This window comes from Hemiscyllium ocellatum, chromosome 23 (genome assembly GCF_020745735.1).
Source record: "Hemiscyllium ocellatum isolate sHemOce1 chromosome 23, sHemOce1.pat.X.cur, whole genome shotgun sequence".
Taxonomy (NCBI): Eukaryota; Metazoa; Chordata; class Chondrichthyes; order Orectolobiformes; family Hemiscylliidae; genus Hemiscyllium; species Hemiscyllium ocellatum.
The window spans coordinates 40,934,254-40,953,628 of record NC_083423.1 but is presented as its reverse complement, the minus strand read 5'-3'; the positions used below and the strand labels follow the sequence as shown (position 1 = coordinate 40,953,628).

At 40.1% G+C, this 19,375-nt stretch overlaps 1 protein-coding gene across 6 annotated transcripts in view; it reads right to left on the bottom strand.

The window, feature by feature from the left end:
- The window catches only part of LOC132826759 (mucin-2-like), a 150,260-nt gene that overhangs the window by 33,313 nt on the left and 97,572 nt on the right, over positions 1–19,375 (bottom strand). For all 6 annotated transcript variants that reach the window (XM_060842933.1, XM_060842936.1, XM_060842939.1 and 3 more), the window contains 4 exons: positions 18,181–18,234; positions 8,781–8,840; positions 7,543–7,596; positions 320–379 (listed from right to left, as the gene is read on the bottom strand). In XM_060842933.1, coding sequence (XP_060698916.1) covers positions 320–379; positions 7,543–7,596; positions 8,781–8,840; positions 18,181–18,234 — 228 coding nt within the window. The remainder of the gene's footprint in view (positions 1–319; positions 380–7,542; positions 7,597–8,780; positions 8,841–18,180; positions 18,235–19,375) is intronic.

Genomic DNA, 19,375 nt, shown 5'->3' with positions numbered 1-19,375 from the left:
TTAAGAAAAGTTAGTCAGGAAAAGTGAGACTATTAAATACATGGCCTAACACCGGAGTAGCTATTGAAAGCTGATCCCATGCTTAACATACACATCCCTAACTGCACCTCAGGGGTATAGGTTATTAAAAACTGACCTAGTTCTCAGTTACAATCTAATGACCAGTGATACAAACATTTTCAAAAGTAAATAGCTAGAAAGGAAAATCCATGTAGAAAATTGAAACCCATATTGTGTAACCTATACAGTACCAGTTCACTATACACAACCCACTTGTGGAGATAAACCTCCTGCAAAGTAAAGAACACCTCCCACTTACCAGGTACAGAGCTGGTGGGAGATGTAGTTGAAGTTGTTGTCGTAATCAGTGGAGTCGTTTCTATGGAGTAGAAAAATATTTCAATCAAATGCACTGCACTCTGAAGTTCAAATGTATCAGGTTAATCAATTTACTTTTCTGCTTTGTCTAACAAAATACATAAAAAACTCTGACAATTGCATCCATTCACTCCTATCTTAGCCGACTCCAGCAGTCAACTTGATGAACTGAGATTACAACTATTTAGTGATCCATATGTTCAGTCCACTGTTTAAAAAATGAGAGTTGCTAGAATTGTCACACATACTTGTAAAACACAAGTTTCAAATCTGAGTTTCCAATAACCAGAGAAAACTCCTCTAAAATGGATAGGTCTGTACTGGTTCCGACCGACCAGATAAACACTGCTTCTGAAAATATTTGAGCATCTATTCTGGAAATTATACCAGGGCCGTCTTCCCAAGAGTTTATTGCACTAATCTATCTGAAATAAATGAAGATACTGGAAAGTCATCTTGTTGAAATACATGTGCTAGGAATCTGCCCTACCTTAATCGGGCACATGCTATATTACTTTTTTAGTAAATGTGAATAAAATTAGTAGATTGCCACTTTAACCAATGTATTTGTTTTGTTTGGGTGTGTACGCCATATTGGTTTAAAATATAAGAAACCTCAATGGCAGCCTGAAATGGGGTAACAGTTATTGCAGGTTTGATGGCATTTTCATGAAGTCTTGTGCGATAATTGATCATCTTCCAGTTTTACACAATTTCACTGTAAACGATGGCAATTCAGCCAAATGTTTCACTACATGATTGCTCTGGAACTATTTCCTTTTTCTTATTCATAATCCACTCATTTTAAAGATCACAAAATAGACTCCCAGTCGTGTATACAATGGAGTAGAGGGAAGTGAAAACTCAGTAGAATTCATTGCCCAACAAACTTGATTTTCTAACAGTTATCAAAAAGTACAGAAGAACCTCTATTATCCAAATATCAATTATCCGAATATCGGATTATCCAGAGGGAATCTCAAGGTCCCGATAGAAACATTACATCAAAGAGCTGTTTCAACCCTGATCGCATCTTTTGTTGACAGGTACAATGATTAAAAATGAACACAACTCACTGAAATGCTGCCGAGAACAGTCCTGGGCAGTCCAGGCACCATATCTCTTGCCCCCTCTCTGTCTCTCCCACACTTTCCTTGGTGTTCTATACAGGCATGTACCCTAAACCCCCCCTTCCCCTGATAATCTCTCCAACATTGTCCTGGACAGGGCAGAGGTGGAACCTGTCAAAACATTGTGTGTGTGTGTGTGTGTGTGTGTGTGTGTGTGTGTGTGTGTGTGTGCGCGCTATTTGAAGACTTACTCCATAAAGGTAGCAGCAGGCTTACTGTTGGTGTACAATCCAGCTGCCCCAAAGGGGGGTCGTGGACAGGGGTTGGATGGTGGGTGGAGATGGACGGGGGAGTGGGATTGGGGCGGGGGGCGGCGCGGGGTGGGAGCGAATGGCATTGGAGGCAGGGTGCGGGTTCTCGTGGGCAGTGTGCTTTTGCCTAGTTTCCTGAACAGGGAGTAGACCTCACAGAAATTCTGAGCCCCAGAGGAAATCAATTAACCGAATAATCATTTATCTGAATGAAATAGTGCCTGTCCATCTCATTCGGATAATCTAGGTTCCTCTGCGATTGGTGAATCCTGAATCTGAAAATCAGAAACTAAAGAATAGATAGGTTTTACTGATCCAATCTACATAATATAAGATGATGGCCTGTAATGATTTCTCTTAACATTTATATCCAAAGAGATTCTGTCAGTACATTAAAGTCAAAAGAGCAACTAGCGAGAGGAGAGGGTCCCTTAAAGACCAACGTGGCCATCTATGTCAGTGGTGGGTAAGTTGTTGGATGGGTTTCTGAGGAACAGAATTTACGTGCATTTGGAAAGACAAGGACTGATTAGGAATAGTTAACATGGCTTTGCATGTGGAAAATCATGGGTTACTAACTTGACTGAGTTTTTGAAGAGGTGTTAAAGAAGATCGATGAAGGCTGAATGGTACACCCAGGGTGCAGCTACACAGTTCCTTGAAAGTGGAGTTGCAGAGGGGCAGGTTGGTGAAGGAAACGTTTGGTATATGGACTTCAGCAAAGCATTTGACAAAGCTCCGCTTGGTAGACTGGTTAATAAGGTGAGACACATGGGATCTAGGAGGAGTTGGCCAATTGGATACAAAATTGACTTGAAAGTAGGAGACAGAAGATAGTGGAGGGATGCTTTTCAGACTGGAGGTCTGTGACCAGAAGCATGCTGCAAGGATCAAACTGCATTTCATCATTATATAAATGATTCAGATGTGAATATAGGAGGTATGTTTCGTAAGTTTGCAGATGACACCAAAATTAGCGGACAGTAAAGCAGATTATCTCAGAGTACAACTGACCTTGATCAGATTGACAAACGGACTGAGGAGTGGCAGATGGAGTTTAATTTAGATAAATGTAAGGTGTTGTATCTTGATAAGGCAGTTTAGGGCAGGACGTACACAATTAATGATAGAGCCCTGGGGAATGTTGCTGCACAAAAAGATAGAGGGGTGCAGCTACACAGTTCCTTTAAAATAGAGTTGCAGATTGGCACAGTGGTGAAGGAGATGTTTGGTGTGCTTGCCTTTATTCATTCGAACATGTAGTATAGGAGTTGGGATGTCACATTGTGGCTATACAGAGCATTGGTTAGGACACTTTTAGAAAATTATGTACAATTCTTATCACTCTTGTATAGGAAAGATATTGCTAAACTTGAGAGGGTACAGAAAAGGTTTACAAGGCTGTTGATGAGTCTAGAGGGTTTGGGCTATAGGGAGACTGAATAGATAGGTAGATGCATAGAGATGTACAGCACAGAAACAGACCCTTCGGTCCAACTCATCCATGCTGACCAGATATCCTAAACTGTTCTAGATTCATTTGCCAACCATTGGCACATATCCCTCCAAACCCTTCCATTCATGTACCCATCCAGATGCCTTTATAAGTGCTGTAATTGTACCAGCCTCGACCACTTCCTCTGGCAGCTCATTCCATACACACATCACCTTCTGAGTGAAAAAGTTGCTCCTTAGGTCCCTTTTATTTCTTATCCCTCTCACCTTAAACCTATGCCCTCTAGTTCTGGACTCCCCCACCCCAGAGAAAAGACCTTGTCTATTTATCATATCCATGCCCCTCATGATTTTATAAACCTCGATAAGGTCATCCCTCAGCATCCGACGCTCCAGGGAAAACAGCCCTAGCTTATCCATCCTCTCCTTATAGCTTAAATCCTCCAACCCTGGCGACATCCTTGAACCAGTTCAAGCTTCACAACATCCTTCCTGTAGGAAGGAGACCAGAATTGCACACAATATTCCAAAGGTTGCCTAAGCAATGTCCTGTACTGCTGCAACATGGCCTCCCAACCCCTAATAGTTTGGGTTTCCTTCCTCTGGACCATCAGAGGCTGAGGGACGACCAAGTAGATGTTTATATAATCATGAGGGGCATAGATAGGGTGAGCAGCCAAGGTCTTTTTCCCAGAGTAGGGGAGTCCAAAATTAGAGGGCATAGGTTTAAGGTGAGACAGGAAAGATTTAAAAGGACCTGAGGGGTAATGTTTTCACGCAGAGGGTGGTGCATGTATGGAATAAGCTGCCAGAGGAAGTGGTGGAAGCTGATACAATTTCAACATTTAAAAGGCATCTGGATGGGTACGTGAATAGGAAGGGCTTGGAGGGATATGGGCCAAGTGCTGGCAAATGGGACTAGATGAGACTGGGATGTCTGGTTGGCATGGATGAGTTGTTTGAATGGTCATTTGACTATGCTTTTCCTTAATGGAACATGTGACAAATAAACTTGTTATCTAAAGATATAACAATATATTATAATAAACCCCTTTTTTTATTGACTTTCAACAGCAGTGATGCACTCAGATCATGAAAGTCAATTGGAGGATTTTACCTCACCCAGTGCCAGATTACTAACTTATATCTTAGTTTGCTGTGTGCTGTGTTTGGAACACAATTTTGTAACAATTGCCCAAAAATCACAATATAGTGAAAAAGTGAGACAAACATTTGCAAAGCAAATACGTGGAAAGCTCTGTGATAGAAAAATGGCAGTATTTCTCTATGGTGCCTTATCGATCCAGGCAAATACGTGTGACAGTTAAACAGCAATTAATCAATCAATCAACTATCATCAACTTCTGATGCAAATCCAGTTCCAATAAAAGATCAATGTCAGGAGCACAATTTCACAACAAGTATTGCCCTATAATTTTCAGCATAATGACCAAACTTCAAGCACTTTTCCAGTAACTAAACAAGAGTATGTGGAATTACAAATGAAAGGCAGGGGATGATACCTAATCAATGACAGACCATACGGAATTACTTGTCGAGAGGATTCGAGGGCAGAGCATCAAACCACTGTTACTTACCAGGTATGTATTTGGTGGTTGATACAGTTGTAGTCTGTATGGGTCGAGTAGTTCCCGTAGAGAATGGGAAAACATTTTAATCAGATACAATTTACACTGATGTTGTTCGAGTTAGGATGAAACTTGATCATTATCTTTCATGCAGCAGCATGTAGCTTTGCACAGAGGTTGAAATTTAGGCACTTCTGAATCTGCTCAATAAATGTAGTTTAAGTAAAGAGTATGAAGTTTTTAATGGTCCTTATACTTGTAGAAATGATATCCAATATATAGTAGTTGAGGAAACTGCAAACATTAGGTTTTAATAAACAGTCAAACAATGAGATACTCCTCCACATTACCAACGGACCAGAAAATACTAGAGAAGCAATCCTGGCAATTACACAGGCGTTGTGCCTCCTAAATCCATCCAGTGTTGTTTGGGCATTTGCTGGGACCCCTCGTCCAGAATAGGAAAGCCTTCAGGCCAGCAAGATGTTCAGTAAACTGGCAAAATTTGCAAGGATAAGTGATGGCAAAACATTGAGTGAACTAGTCATGAAACTGCATAGATGAACAAAGTTCAGCAGTGGCAGTAATAACTCTTTATAGGATTCTATTTATACTGACATTCATGGACACTTCATGTATTCACATTGTAGTTTGAAAACTTCATATTATATTCGTCATTGTGTTTATACGGCAATTTTACAAGTTTGTACATTTACACAACTAGTCCAAAATTGAGATGTGGTAATTACTATCAAAGAAAAATATGGAAAACTATCTAAATAAAACTCTAAATGAGCATCAATTGTGAAAACTGCACATAAAGTCATCTTGTAACGGCTGCAGGAAAACACAATGGCCCCCATTTTTCAATGACTAATCAATTTTGAAATGCAGATGGGAGTTGATGGGAATTCCAATTATGCCTGGGAATTTTCAATGCCACCTGAAACCTTACAAAACTATTTGCTTAAATCCAGATGAGAAGACATAAAGGAAAAATGAAGTTGTAAGAGACGGACAACTCATCTTCTTACCTTGCCAGTTTATTTCAACAATTCAGAACACAGGACCAGGGGAATAAGCAAATTGGCAAATCACACAGAAGGTGTATGGAATGAGCTGCCAGAGGAAGTGGTGGAGGCTGGTACAATTGCAACATTTAGAAGGCATCTGGATGGGTATATGAATAGGAAGGGTTTGGTGGGATATGGGCCGGGTGCTGGCAGGTGGGACTAGATTGGGTTGGGATATCTGGTCGGCATGCATAAATTGGACCAAAAGATCTGTTTCCATGCTGTACATCTCTATGACTCTTTAACTCAAAGATAGAATGTGCTAATGCTGCAGATACAAATCAACAATTAAATAATTGTAGTTTCAAGTTTAGCATCAAACATCAAGGCACCTCTAAAACTTGTTAACCCTGTAACCTTTATTCTATAGTCTATATCAGAAATTCTCTGCTACAGATGTATCACCTGAGTTTGTGCATGTGTTTGATGTCACTAATTCATTATTTCTTTTCAGAGGTAGTAGGTTCTAAGATTTGTTGTTTTTGCAGACGCTATCGAAAGGTTTCCCTAAGTGAGGCTGGTTATAGCTGTTCAAGCACGTGGAGTCAAATAATCTACTGCCATTGATTAATAATTAGCTAACAGAGAGAAAGCAGGGAGTAGGAATATATGGATCACCCTCACGTTGGTGGGATCTGAGTAATGGGTTACTGCAAGGATCACAAACTGAACTCCAGCTGTTCATAACATGCAACAATGATATGCAGGGGGGGACCAAATATAATATTGGCAAGTTAGCAGGTACTGCAAAGCTAAGTGAGAATGTGTGCTGTGGCAAACATGTAATGAACTTTTAGGAGGATTTGGACAGGCTTATTAAATAGGCAAGAACATGGCTAATGGAATATAACGTTGAAACATGAAATTATCTAATTTGTGACGAGAAACAAACGTGCAGTGTATTACTTTCAAGGAGAGGGGTTGGAAAGTGCAGATCCTGATAGGAATGCAGTGTCCTTATTAATAAATCACTGAAGACTAACATGCAGGGACAGCCTGCTGTTATGGAACGTCAGGGTTAATCACAAGAGGATTTGAAACCAAACTGAAGTGAAATCTTGCTTCAGTTGTGTAGGAGCCTGGTTCGACTGCATCTGGAGCAATGTCTGTAGTTTTGATCTCCTCAGAAAAGATATTGTTGCCAGAGAGAGAGTGGAACAAAGGTTCAGGTCAGTGAGGAATAAATACAAAGAGTTTTACTGTCGGGCCTGCATGACAGAGTGAGACTGACTGCCCTCATGACCTTCTCTCATCTCTTGATATTGTGATAGATTACCAGTTTTGGTAATATGTGACAATTATTTATGACAACCAAGTAGGTATTATTTCATAGTACTATTATGATACGCTTTTCTCAAATGGTGATGCACAGATGGAGTTCCATCATGAGGAACATTGTGTGACAGCAACTAGTAAATCAATTTTCACCAACTTCTGACTCACATTTCACTTCCAACAAAAACCTACGTCAGTAGCGCTACTTCAACGCAAATATTACCCCATAAGGTACAGCATAATGACCAAAGCTACAAGCAATATTTCAGTATATCATTAGAAAAGAGTACGTGTGGGTACAAACCTGCTCAATGACAGGTCACATAGAGTTACTAAATAATCTACATGTCAAGACAGTTCAAGGACAGAGTGGCAAACTACTGTTACTTACCGGGTATGTAGATGGTGGTTGATTCAGTTGTAGTCCGTATTGGGAGAGTAGTTTCTATCGAGAATATGGAAACATTTCAATCAGCTAAAATGTACACTGAGGCTCTTGGAGTCAGGATAACATTAACTTTCATGCAGCATGTATTGTTCTTAGTCTGCTCAGTAAAAGTAATTGAAGCAGAGAGCATGTAGTTATTTATGCTCCTTATACTCGTGCAAATCATGTCCTATATGAAACGATTGCTCTCATTGTCATATAGGTGTAACCACATTAATAATGGCATTCCTTTAAATATTCGTTGTAAATTAACAGTAAGATTTCGGAATGTGGTACTCATTCAGGTTGACCTCAACTTTTCCAGATAAGCAATGGATGTGAAACTAAAACTGCACCAATCCCATCCATTCTACAGGAAACATACCTAAAAGTCATCCTTTGCTGATTGGACATTTACTGGGACCCTCACCCAGGACATGGAAAACTTCAGGTCAATTAGGAGTTCAGTAGAGTGACAAAATTTGGAGGGATTAGGGATTGCAAAAATTTGAATAAACTAGTCATGAAACTGCATAAGTGAACAAAACAATTTCAGCAGTAGAAATGAAAAGTCCACATCTCCTCATATAAATTCATTTATACCCACGTTCATGTGCACTCCATGTACTTACATTGAAGTTAAAAAATGTAATCTCATATCCTCATTCTATTTATGTGGCAGTTTTACAAGTTTGTATGTCTACATAACTAGTCCAAAACTGAGAGATGGTAAATAGTATCTAAGAAAATAATGTAAATCTATACATGATGTAAATAATTACTGATTGTGCAAACTGTCATCTTGTAACTGTTGCAGAAAAATGTATTCCTTCATCAAACTCCTGGAATTCACTGTGTCTTACAGTCCTGTGTCTGTACCTACAACTCATGGAGCTGTTCAGAAATATAGCTCAGCAGCACCTTCCTGAGGGCAGTTTGGGATGGGCAATAAATGCTGATCTAGCCAGCAACACCCACACCCAGTTAATGAGAAACAAAAAGAAATACAATGTCTAAAACATTGTCCAAATATTCCATCCAAATGCGTGGAGATACAAAGACGTTTAGAATGAAAAATAAAATATTTGCTTGTAAAAATAAAGGCATGCCTTATTGTCATCCTAATAAACGTTCATAGACTTAGAAAGTTTAACACTTATCGAGAACAGCTTGGTCCTCACTACATAACCATTGTCCCTTACCAGGTATGTAGCTGGTGGTAGATGTCCTTGTAGTCGGTCTCTCTGATGGTGTTGTTGTTTCTATGGATCAGAGAAAACATTTCAACCCGTTACACTGCACCCTGAGGCTCAACAGAATCAAATCTAAAACGTTTCTTTCCTGTTGCCAGTAGCCACGTTAAACGATTGCAAAAGTGAAATAATTCTCTTTGATCTCAGTCTACTCAACAAAATTATTTTTGTCAAGAGAGACCACAATGGGGATCCAAGATGGCGGCGACCCAGCAAGTCTGACTCTTTAGTGCTCTTCCCAAGACTTGGGTAAAGTGCGTCACCCACCCCCACCACACTCACCAAATCATTCATAATAGCTGTTCATTTAAATAGTTGCTTAGTATTAAATTTAAATAGTCTAATATTTAGTGAAAAATGACCAAAGGGAAGGGAGCCCGCAGTTCTCAACAAGCAGGACCCCCTCCCCCACCCTCTCCCTCTCCAGCTGCAGCAGAGGCGTCCACAGCCGCCCCGGGCGACTTACCGACGGTAACAAGCCTTGTGGAGATGATCACCAAGCTGGACGCGAAGATTGATGCCTTTATCGAGGAGTCCCGAAATCGATGGGAATCACTCTCGGTCGCGCTGCAGAAGCACGGCCGAGACATCCAGGTACTCGAGCGCCGAGTCGGAGGGGCGGAGTTAAAGGCCGCGACCTCCGAGACTGCAGCTCAATCAGCCGTGGATCAGGTCCGGACTCTCAAACAGCGAGTCCGGACCTTAGAAAATCATATTGACGATCTCGATAATCAAGGTCGTCGAAAAAATATTCGTTTGCTGGGCCTTCCCGAACGGGAAGAGGAAGGCCAGCTCACAGCATTCCTGGAGCAGTGTCTGCCACAGCTTTTGAATCTGCATGCTGGATCAGGCCAGGTAAGGGTGGAATGGGCCTACCGGGTCGCAATACGTGGGCCCGGCTCAAACCAGCGCCCATGCCCGGTCCTGTTCCAGCTGCAGAGCTATAGGGAGAGACAGATGCTCCTAGAAGCCTCAAGAAATCTTGGAAAAGATCCCCAAGCCATGATCTATAAAGGATCCATGATCATACTATTCCAGGACTTTTCCCCAGCTCTGGTACGAAAGAGGAAGGCATTCGATGAGGTGAAGAAGCGTTTAAGGGACTTAAATATTCAGTACTCCTTACGCTATCCAGCGACGCTACGCTTTAACCACGAAGGATCCATATATAACTTCGGATCACCAGAGAAGGCTAAGGAATTCTTGGACTCTCTTAGATAAACTGTAAGAGATAGTGGATGTTGGTTTGCCTTTCCCCCCACTTTGGTCTATATCCCCCCCTTTTTTTGTCTCTCTTTTTTCTCACCTTATAGTTTAATATTATCACGGGGGGTGGGGAGAGGGATTTGATTTTCTCCCCCCCCCCCCCCGCTTGAGGTTGTTTTCTTTTATTACTTTATGTATATATGTGGGTATGTATGTGTGTGTATATATATATATATATGTTGGGGCGTTTGGTTAATGTTGGTGGGGGGAGGTGGTTAACTTATTCTATTTTACCTCTGTCTTTAGGAGCGGGGTTGTTTCTCCCCTGTTATTTTGTATTATTATATTTAATTATTACTTGTTGAGATTGTAATTTTATAGTTATATATTTATATATGGTATTAACATTCCCAAATATATCCAGGTGTTGGTGTGAGCGGGGGTAGGGTGCTCACTGTTAACTCTAGCTTCATATTATATTTGAATTCTCCTCATTTTATTGAGGAGCACCTGGGTCAAGGGTGGGGCATTGGTTGGGAGAAGATAAGATGGACTTTTGGAGAGGAAGTGACACCCCCTGGGAACAAGGGGGAAAATCTCCACTTAGATACGTTTTATATTTTTTTTATTTAGAAATAGTTTTTTATTATACTGTTGTGAGTGTATTAGAGAGCCTTTATTTTTGTAAATTTTATATGCTCTATGCTCAGGATGTTCCAGATAGGGTTTCCCCTCCCAATGGGTCTCGGATTTGCCCAGATGATTATGGTGGATCAGTCGGTTAAATGGTGCACCTGGAATGTCAAGGGGAGTAATTCGCCAGTCAAAAGGAAGAAAATATTATCAAATCTTAAGAAAGAAAGAGTTGATATAGCTCTCCTACAGGAGACACACCTGTCAGATAAAGAACACTTAAAATTACGACAGGGTGGATTTGATCAGGCCTTTTTTTCTTCTTTTAGCTCAAAAAGCATGGGAGTTGTTATTCTTGTTCGGAAGAATTTCCCTTTCAAAATCCTAAATCAGATAAAAGACGAATCTTGATGATATATTTTGATTAAAGCCCTCATAAATGGAGAGGAATATGGGATTTTAAATTTGTACTGCCCCCCGGCACACCCCTTTAAATTATAACGGAAGCTTTTTCAAAATTGATGGCCTTTGGTGCCTGTTATACAATTATAGGGGGAGATTTTAATTGTATTATGGATCCGGAAATAGATAGGATTCCCAAGAGTGCTGCCGGAGTATCTCCCAGATCTAGACAACTGGCGGATCTGAATAAAGAATTAGGATTGGTAGATGTATGGAGATGTCTTCATCCACAGGGCAGAGATTTTTCTTTCTACTCTAATCCATATAAATGTCATACTAGAATTGATATGTTTTTTGCCCCCTCGATTTTTTAAAATTCCATATCATCCTGTAAAATAGGTACTATAGCAATTTCTGACCACGCTGCTGTACATATGGAAACTAAGGCGAGGAACAATGGGACATCCGCTCGGCATTGGCGTATGGACCCCTTCCTGATAAAAGATAATAAATTTGTAAAGTACTTCTCCCAAGAATTTAAAACTTTCTTAGAAATTAATTCAGGTACGGCTAGCAACCCATCAATGATGTGGGAGACCATCAAAGCTTATGCACGAGGTTTGATCATCTCCTACTCAGCGACCCAGAAAAAATTGAAGGGAGAACAACAGCGCCTGCTCGAAGCTCGCTTAAAAGCAGCTGAAACAGCACACGCTGATAGACCTTCTATTATAAAATTGCAAAGGATTACGGCTCTTAGGACAGCTCTAAACACTACGCTTACTCAAACGGCTAAGAGGGAAATATTATTTGCAAAACAAAGGTTATATGAATATGGCGACAAACCGGGTAGATACTTAGCATTTCTTGCAAAGAAAAAGAAGGCCCCTCAGACTATTACGTCCATCAAGGAAAGTACAGGTACCTTGACTCATGATCATAAAAGGATTAATGCGATCTTTAGAGAATTTTATTCTGAGTTATATAAATCGCAGGATTGTGAAGATAGGACTAGGAGGATGCAGTCATTTTTTAAAAAATTGACCTTTCCGGGCCTAACTCTGGAACAGGTATCAGTCCTAAATGCTCCTCTAACAGTCCAAGAAATACTTGATGCAATTAGGCAACTCCAAAGCGGAAAGGCACCGGGCCCAGATGGTTTTCAAGCTGAATTCTATAAAGAATTTACAGAAATATTGGCTGATCCACTTATGGACGTGTATAACTTTGCATATAGTCAGGGCTGTCTCCCGCTTTCGCTGAAAGAGGCAAATATCTCTCTTATCCTTAAAAAAGGAAAAGATCCTGAAGACTGTACATCATATAAACCAATATCCTTGCTAAATGTAGATTTTAAAATCCTCTCTAAAATGTTAGCACTGAGACTAGAAAGGGTACTGCCACATATTATAAAGGAGGATCAGACGGGATTTATTAAAGGCCATAGATCATCCAATAATATTAGAAGGGTTTTGAACATGATCCAAGCCTGTCATCAGGGAAAGGTACCAGGAGTAGTAGTTTCACTAGACGCGGAAAAGGCATTCGACAGGGTTGAATGGTCATATTTGTTTTACACATTGGAAAGGTTTGGTGTTGGACAGGTGTTCACCAAATGGGTCTCAACATTGTATAGTGATCTCAAAGCAGTTGTGGTTACCAATAGATTAGGTTCGGATAGCTTCAGTGTGGGTAGGGGCTGCCGTCAAGGATGTCCTCTCTCATCATTGTTATTTACGCTAATAATTGAACCACTAGCAGAAGCTATACGGACTGATCCTAATATAACGGCCCCGAGGATTGGGACAGGTAAACATAAAATTACCCTCTATGCAGATGATGTTCTTTTATTCCTCAGTAATCCTCTGATGTCCGTACCTCGTCTAATCCAAGTTATTAATACATTCAGTGCATTCTCAGGCTATAAAATTAATTTTTCAAAATCGGAGGCTATGCCAATGGGTGGCCTGGCTATGACACCCCACTTAGTGGACGGATCCCTTTTTCCCTTTTGTTGGTCCCTGGAGGGTTTCTTATATTTAGGTATTTTTATTACTCCAGTATTTGGTCAGTTGTATAAGGCTAATTTTGTGCAATTACTGGAAAGGATAAGGCAGGACCTCCAGCGATGGGGAGACCTTCCAATTTCCTGGTTGGGTAGAATAGCACTAATTAAAATGAATGTCTGCCCCGTCTCCTATATCCTATGAGAATGCTCCCGGTGATGCTGCCGAGGATGGCTCTACGTAAATTATATGGCTGGCTGGGTTCCTTTATTTGGAATCATAGACGGCCCCTCATTAAGCTGAAGAAGCTACAGCTTCCACAGGCAAGGGAAGGACTGGACTTCCCAGATTTTAGGAAATATCAGTTAAGTTCCCTATTAAGTTACATAGCTGATTGGGTCTTGTCTGATCCACAATCAATCTGGCTGGACATCGAGGCGTCTCAAGTAAAATACCCACTTATTAATCTCTTACTTTCAGACAAGAGGAAAATCATTACAGATCACTGTAAAAACCCCATAATACTAAACACAATTAAGGCTTGGAATATAATGCGGCAAAATGAGGGTAATTTACATAAAACATCCCCCTATGCACCGATAATAGGAGCATGGGGATTCCAACCGGGGTTTACAGATGCCACTTTTAAACTCTGGAGATCCAGGGGTATCCCATGTTTAGGGGACCTATTTAAAGATGGGGTCCTGATGTCTTTTGAACAGCTGCGTCAGAAATTCGGATTATCTAATGGAGACCTCTTTCGATACTTCCAAATTTGAGATTCTATACAGAAGAAGACTTATTAGATAGTCTTTATAAATCAGATAGAGAATGTAATGTCCCAGTGGGGGTATCCTCCGTCAGCACTATTTATCATTTACTACATGATGAAGTATCGGGAGATATGGACAATCTGCTTAAAACATGGGATCAGGATTTGGGACTAGAAATATCTATAGAAATGTGGAATGATATTTGGGAAAATGCTAGAAGAATTACTATCTGTAACAGAACCCAGGCTATCCATCTGAAGATACTTCATAGGGCCCATATAGCACTGGCTCAATTGGCAAAATTTAAGGCAGGAGCATCTCCAATGTGTCCCAAATGCAAAATAGAGGTGGGCACTCTTGTACATTGTGTATGGACTTGTCATAAGATCCGTAGATATTGGACTAAAGTAGCAAGTAACTTGACAGAAATTTTAGGAACGAAAATTAGAGTGGACCCTATATCTCTCCTTTTGGGCTTTTCGAACTTTCCCTCCATGGATATGCACAGGAAGAGACTATTTTCTATTCTCTCTTTTTGTGCAAGGAAAAATATTTTGGTGAACTGGGTGGCTGAGGGCCCCCCTGGACTTTCAAACTGGCACAGATTAATTATGGAATGTATTCCCCTTGACTTCCTTACAAATATGGTGCACAGAAAGACTGAATTATTTGATAAAATATGGCAACCCTTCTTGAATTACATAAATGCAGATATTTCGGCCATCCTAACAAGGGCTTTTATTTAATGGAGATTACAAACCTGACTGCTCCGGGGCCCCTTAGGAGAGGAATCCCGCACGAATATGGGTTTTATTACATTTGATGTTAATACATTCGGAGCATGTAAGAGACTTAAGTATACACTCTGGTTAGTTGTAGGTTAGATTAGTAGAAAGTTGAGTTTTGGGTTTTTTTCTATTTTGGTATTTCTTTTCTTTTTTTTCCTTTGTTAAATTTTGACTATTGTATATTTGATTTAATTGTATATCAATGTTTGTATTTGAGAGTTTTGTCTATTTTTGTAAACTTGTAAAAATGTTAAATTTCTAATAAAAATATCTTTAAAAAAATAAAAATCACCATTCACTACCAAAAAAAAAGAGAGACCATAATATTTAATGACTTATAATACATTATCATTTCTATGATAAAAGTTACAGAGTTTGTGTTTCAAGTCTGATGTGGCTGTTGTACAGATCTGTAGTTGGCAACAGCCTGTGGCTCATTCTCACGTGAGCGAGATGCAAACCGAATTGATAAAGAGTGCTTCTGAAGACAGTTGAGCACTTATACAATGGGAGCACCTTGTATGTACTCCTGTACAGAACCAGAGACAGAGAGTGAGCTGCACATCCTCATATTCAACATATCCAGATACTTGGCAATGCTGCTGTTCCTGTTCATGAGTTGACTAAAGCGATTAGATTACTGGCCATGTCAATATAATCTGCAATCATTTTCATGATATTGGTAGTTCACAGATTGCCTTTAATGCAGGTTTCATGTGTGCAAGACTGGAAGAGGCAAGTGCAAAACAGTTTTTCTATAGTTTGCCGATTCTCTGCAGACTTGAGATTCTTTATCATGTTCTTTTCATATCAAGACAACACAACATGGAATAACAGGAGTCCAAGAAGGACCTGTTGTTTCTCAGTCTCGTTCCACTCACTGGGAGGAATTCAATGTGCTCCCCTGTGGTAGGTTTGATGTTGGGGGGCAATATTTCATTTTGGACTATGGTGAATGATGCCCCACTGCCTTATTGCCTCCACCCCAATTAAGTCCACATCACAAAGGCTCCTGCCCAGTTGTCAATGGAACTCCCTGAGGGTAATTAACATCCACTAACAGACTGTCATTCCCCACCAGTGGTGGTCTCTCAGTGATAGGGATAACAGTTAGGATCTCCAGCATTACCATAAATTATAGCCAACATTTGAAAGATCAAGGCAGTGATCTTCAGCTGCCTACATGAGGGGATGGGGGAATTGAGGGAAATTAAATTTCATACCCACACTGACTGCCAGATAACATTTCTAAAGATCCATGAAATGAGAAAAGCTAACAAGCCCTGTCCCCACACTCTGATTAGTGAGTATTAGTCTGATACAATGTTCCACTGATGTGTCTGATGGAGTGCAATGGGTCAGCTTCATGAACATCTCTCAGCCCTTAGCATTTTCAATCTATAATCTCTGTGTTACCAAAGTGTGCCAAGTATGTTTGATAACTAACATTATGTAGCCTATGAAAGCAAAGAACTGTTTCTGAAGAAGAGGCAAAGAATTTAAAACATTGACTCGCACTCTCGCTCTCTCCACAACTGCTACCAGATCCGTTCTTATTTTCAATCGCCACGGTAGTGATTGGAATGAGGTTAGCCAGGTGGAATTCATAGAATCTGAGTTCTCTGATTGGACCAGATTAACAGCCCTATCAGAGAGCCCTGGCTGACAGATATAAACAGGAGTGACAGAACTTCTGTTCATTCAGAGCTGGCTCTGACGGAGCTGGATCAGTGGCAAGGACTCTCCATGTGTAAATAAAGGCTGACGGGATACTGGCCCGGGTGGAGTTATTTCATTCAATACCAGCAGCATTTTGCTTTTGTCATAAAATGTTTTTTTGCTGGAAGGTAAGAGTTGAGGGGCAATGAGGATTTGAAGGAAATAAGCATCAGTCAGATGCTTTCCTGGAGAAATAAAAGTGGCCCACAACCTGATGTTCCACATCCCAGAGTGTAGAAGGAGGTGTGATAGGGACATTCAATGCATTCAAGACTCATAGGCTTTTGAATGATTCCTGCAGATCTGACAGGAGCAAATGTCACCCCATTATTTTAGAAGCGAGAGAGAGTGACAAACAGAGACATACAGACCTGTGCACCTTACATCAGTAGTAGGGAAAGTTTTAGAATGTATTCTAAAGGTGGGCAGAAATAGAATCCTAGAGATAGATAATGATCCGATTGGGCATTCTAAAGGCGGGCGTAGATAGAGACCTGATTGATATTGATCTGATTGGGCATTCTCAGCATGGATTTGTGAATTGAGAATAGTATTTAACAAACTTAACGGTGTTTTTGAGCAAAGTTGATAAAGGAGAACCGATGGACTTAGCCTTCAAAACATTCACATACGCTATCAAAAGGTTTCCCTTAGTGAGGCTGGTTATCACTATTCAAGCATGTGGAGTCAAATAATCTACAGCCATTGATTAGTAATTAGCCTACAGAGAGAAAGCAGGGAGTAGGAATATATGGATCACCCTCACGTTGGTGGGCTCTGAGTAATGGGTTACTGCAAGGATCAGTAACTGGACCCCAGCTGTTCTTAATATGCAACAATGGTATGCAGGTGGGAACGAAATATAATATTGGAAAATTAGCAGGTACTGCAAAGCTAAGTGAGAATGTGTGTTATGGCAAACATGTAATGTAATGAACTTTAAGGAGGATTTGAATAGGCAAGCTTATTGAATAGGCAAGAACATGGCAAATGGAATATAACGTTGAAACGTGAAATTATCTAATTTGTGACGAGAAACAAACGTGCAGTATATTACTTTCAAGGAGAGAGATTGGAAATTGCACTTCCTGAAAGGAATGCAGTGTCCTTGTCAATACATCACTGAAGACTAACATGCAGGGGCAGCCTGCTGTTCTGAAAGGTCAGTGTTCATCACAAGAGGATTTGAACACAGCTGAAGTGAAATCTTGCTTCAGTTGTGTAGGACCTGGTTCAACTGCATCTGGAGCAGTGTCTGCAGTTTTGATCTCCTCAGAAAAGATATTATTGCAATGAAGAGAGTGGAACAAAGGTTCATGTCAGTGAGGAATAAATACAAAGGGTTTTACTGTCGGGCCTGCATGACAGAGTGAGACTGACTGCCCTCATGACCTTCTCTCATCTCTTGATATTGTGATAGATTACCAGTTTTGGTAATATGTGACAATTATTTATGAAAACCAAGCAGATGTTATTTCATAGTACTATTATGATATGCTTTTCTCAAATGGTGATGCACAGATGGAGTTCCATCATGAGGAACATTGTGTGATAGCAACTAGTAAATCGATTATCACCAGCTTCTGACTCCAACAAAAACCTACGATAGGAGCACTACTTCAAGACAAATATTATACAAAATGTTACAGCATAATGACCAAAGCTACAAGCAATATTTCAGTATATCATTAGAAAAGAGTACGTGTGGGTACAAATTAAAGCCAAGCTTTGGAACCTACTCAATAACAGGCCACAGAGAGTTACTAAACAGCCTACGTGTTGAGACAGTTCAACAACAGAGTGGCAAATCACTGTTACTTACCGGGTATGTAGATGGTGGTTGATTCAGTTGTAGTCCGTACTGGGAGAGTAGTTTCTATTGAGAATATGAAAACATTTCAATCAGCTACAATGTACGCTGAGTCTCTTGGAGTCAGGATAACATTAACTTTCATACAGCATGTATTGTTCTTAGTCTGCTCAGTAAAAGTAATTGAAACAGAGAGCATGTAGTTATTAATGCTCCTTATACTCGTGCAAATGATGTCCTATATGTAACAATTGCTCTTATTATCATATAGGTGTAACCACATTAATAATGGAGTTCCTGTAAATATTAGTTGTAAATTAACAGTAAGATTGCTGAATGAGGTACTCATTCAGGTTGACCTAAACTTTTCCAGATAAGCAATGGATCTGAAACTACCACTGCACCAATCCCATCCATTCTACAGGAACCATACCTAAAAAGCCATCCATTGCGATTGGACATTTACTGGGACCCTCACCCAGGACAAGGAAACCTTCAGATCAACTATGAGTTCAATAGAGTGACAAAATTTGGAGGGATTAGGGATGGGAAAAATTTGAATACACTAGTCATGAAACTGCAAAAGTGAACAAAACAATTTCAGCCGCAGACATGAAAAATCTACATCTCCTCACATAAATTCATTTATACCCACGTTCATGTGCACTCCATGTACTTACATTAAAGTTTAAAAATGTAATCTCATATCCTTATTCTAATTGTGTGGCAGTTTTGCAAGTTTGTACATTTATTTAACGAGTCCAAAACTGAGAGATGGTCAATAGTATCAAAGAAAATAATGTATATCTATACATGATGTAAATGATTACTGATTGTGCAAACTGTACATCAAATCATTGTGTAACTGTTGCAGAAAAATGTATTCCTTTATCAAACTCCTGAAATTCAGTGTCTGTTACAGTCCTGTGTCTGTACCTACAACTCATGGAGCTGTTCAGAAATATAGCTCAGCAGCGCCTTCCTGAGGGCAGTTTGGGATGGGTAAAAAATGCTGATCTAGCCAGCAACACCCACAACCAGTTAATGAGAAACAAAAAGGAATACAATGTCTAAAACATTGTCCAAATATTCCATCCAAATGCGTGGAGATACAAAGACGTTTAGAATGAAAAATAGAATATTTGCCTGTAAAAATTAAGACATGCCTTATTGTCATCCTAATAAACGTTCACAGACTTAGAAAGAT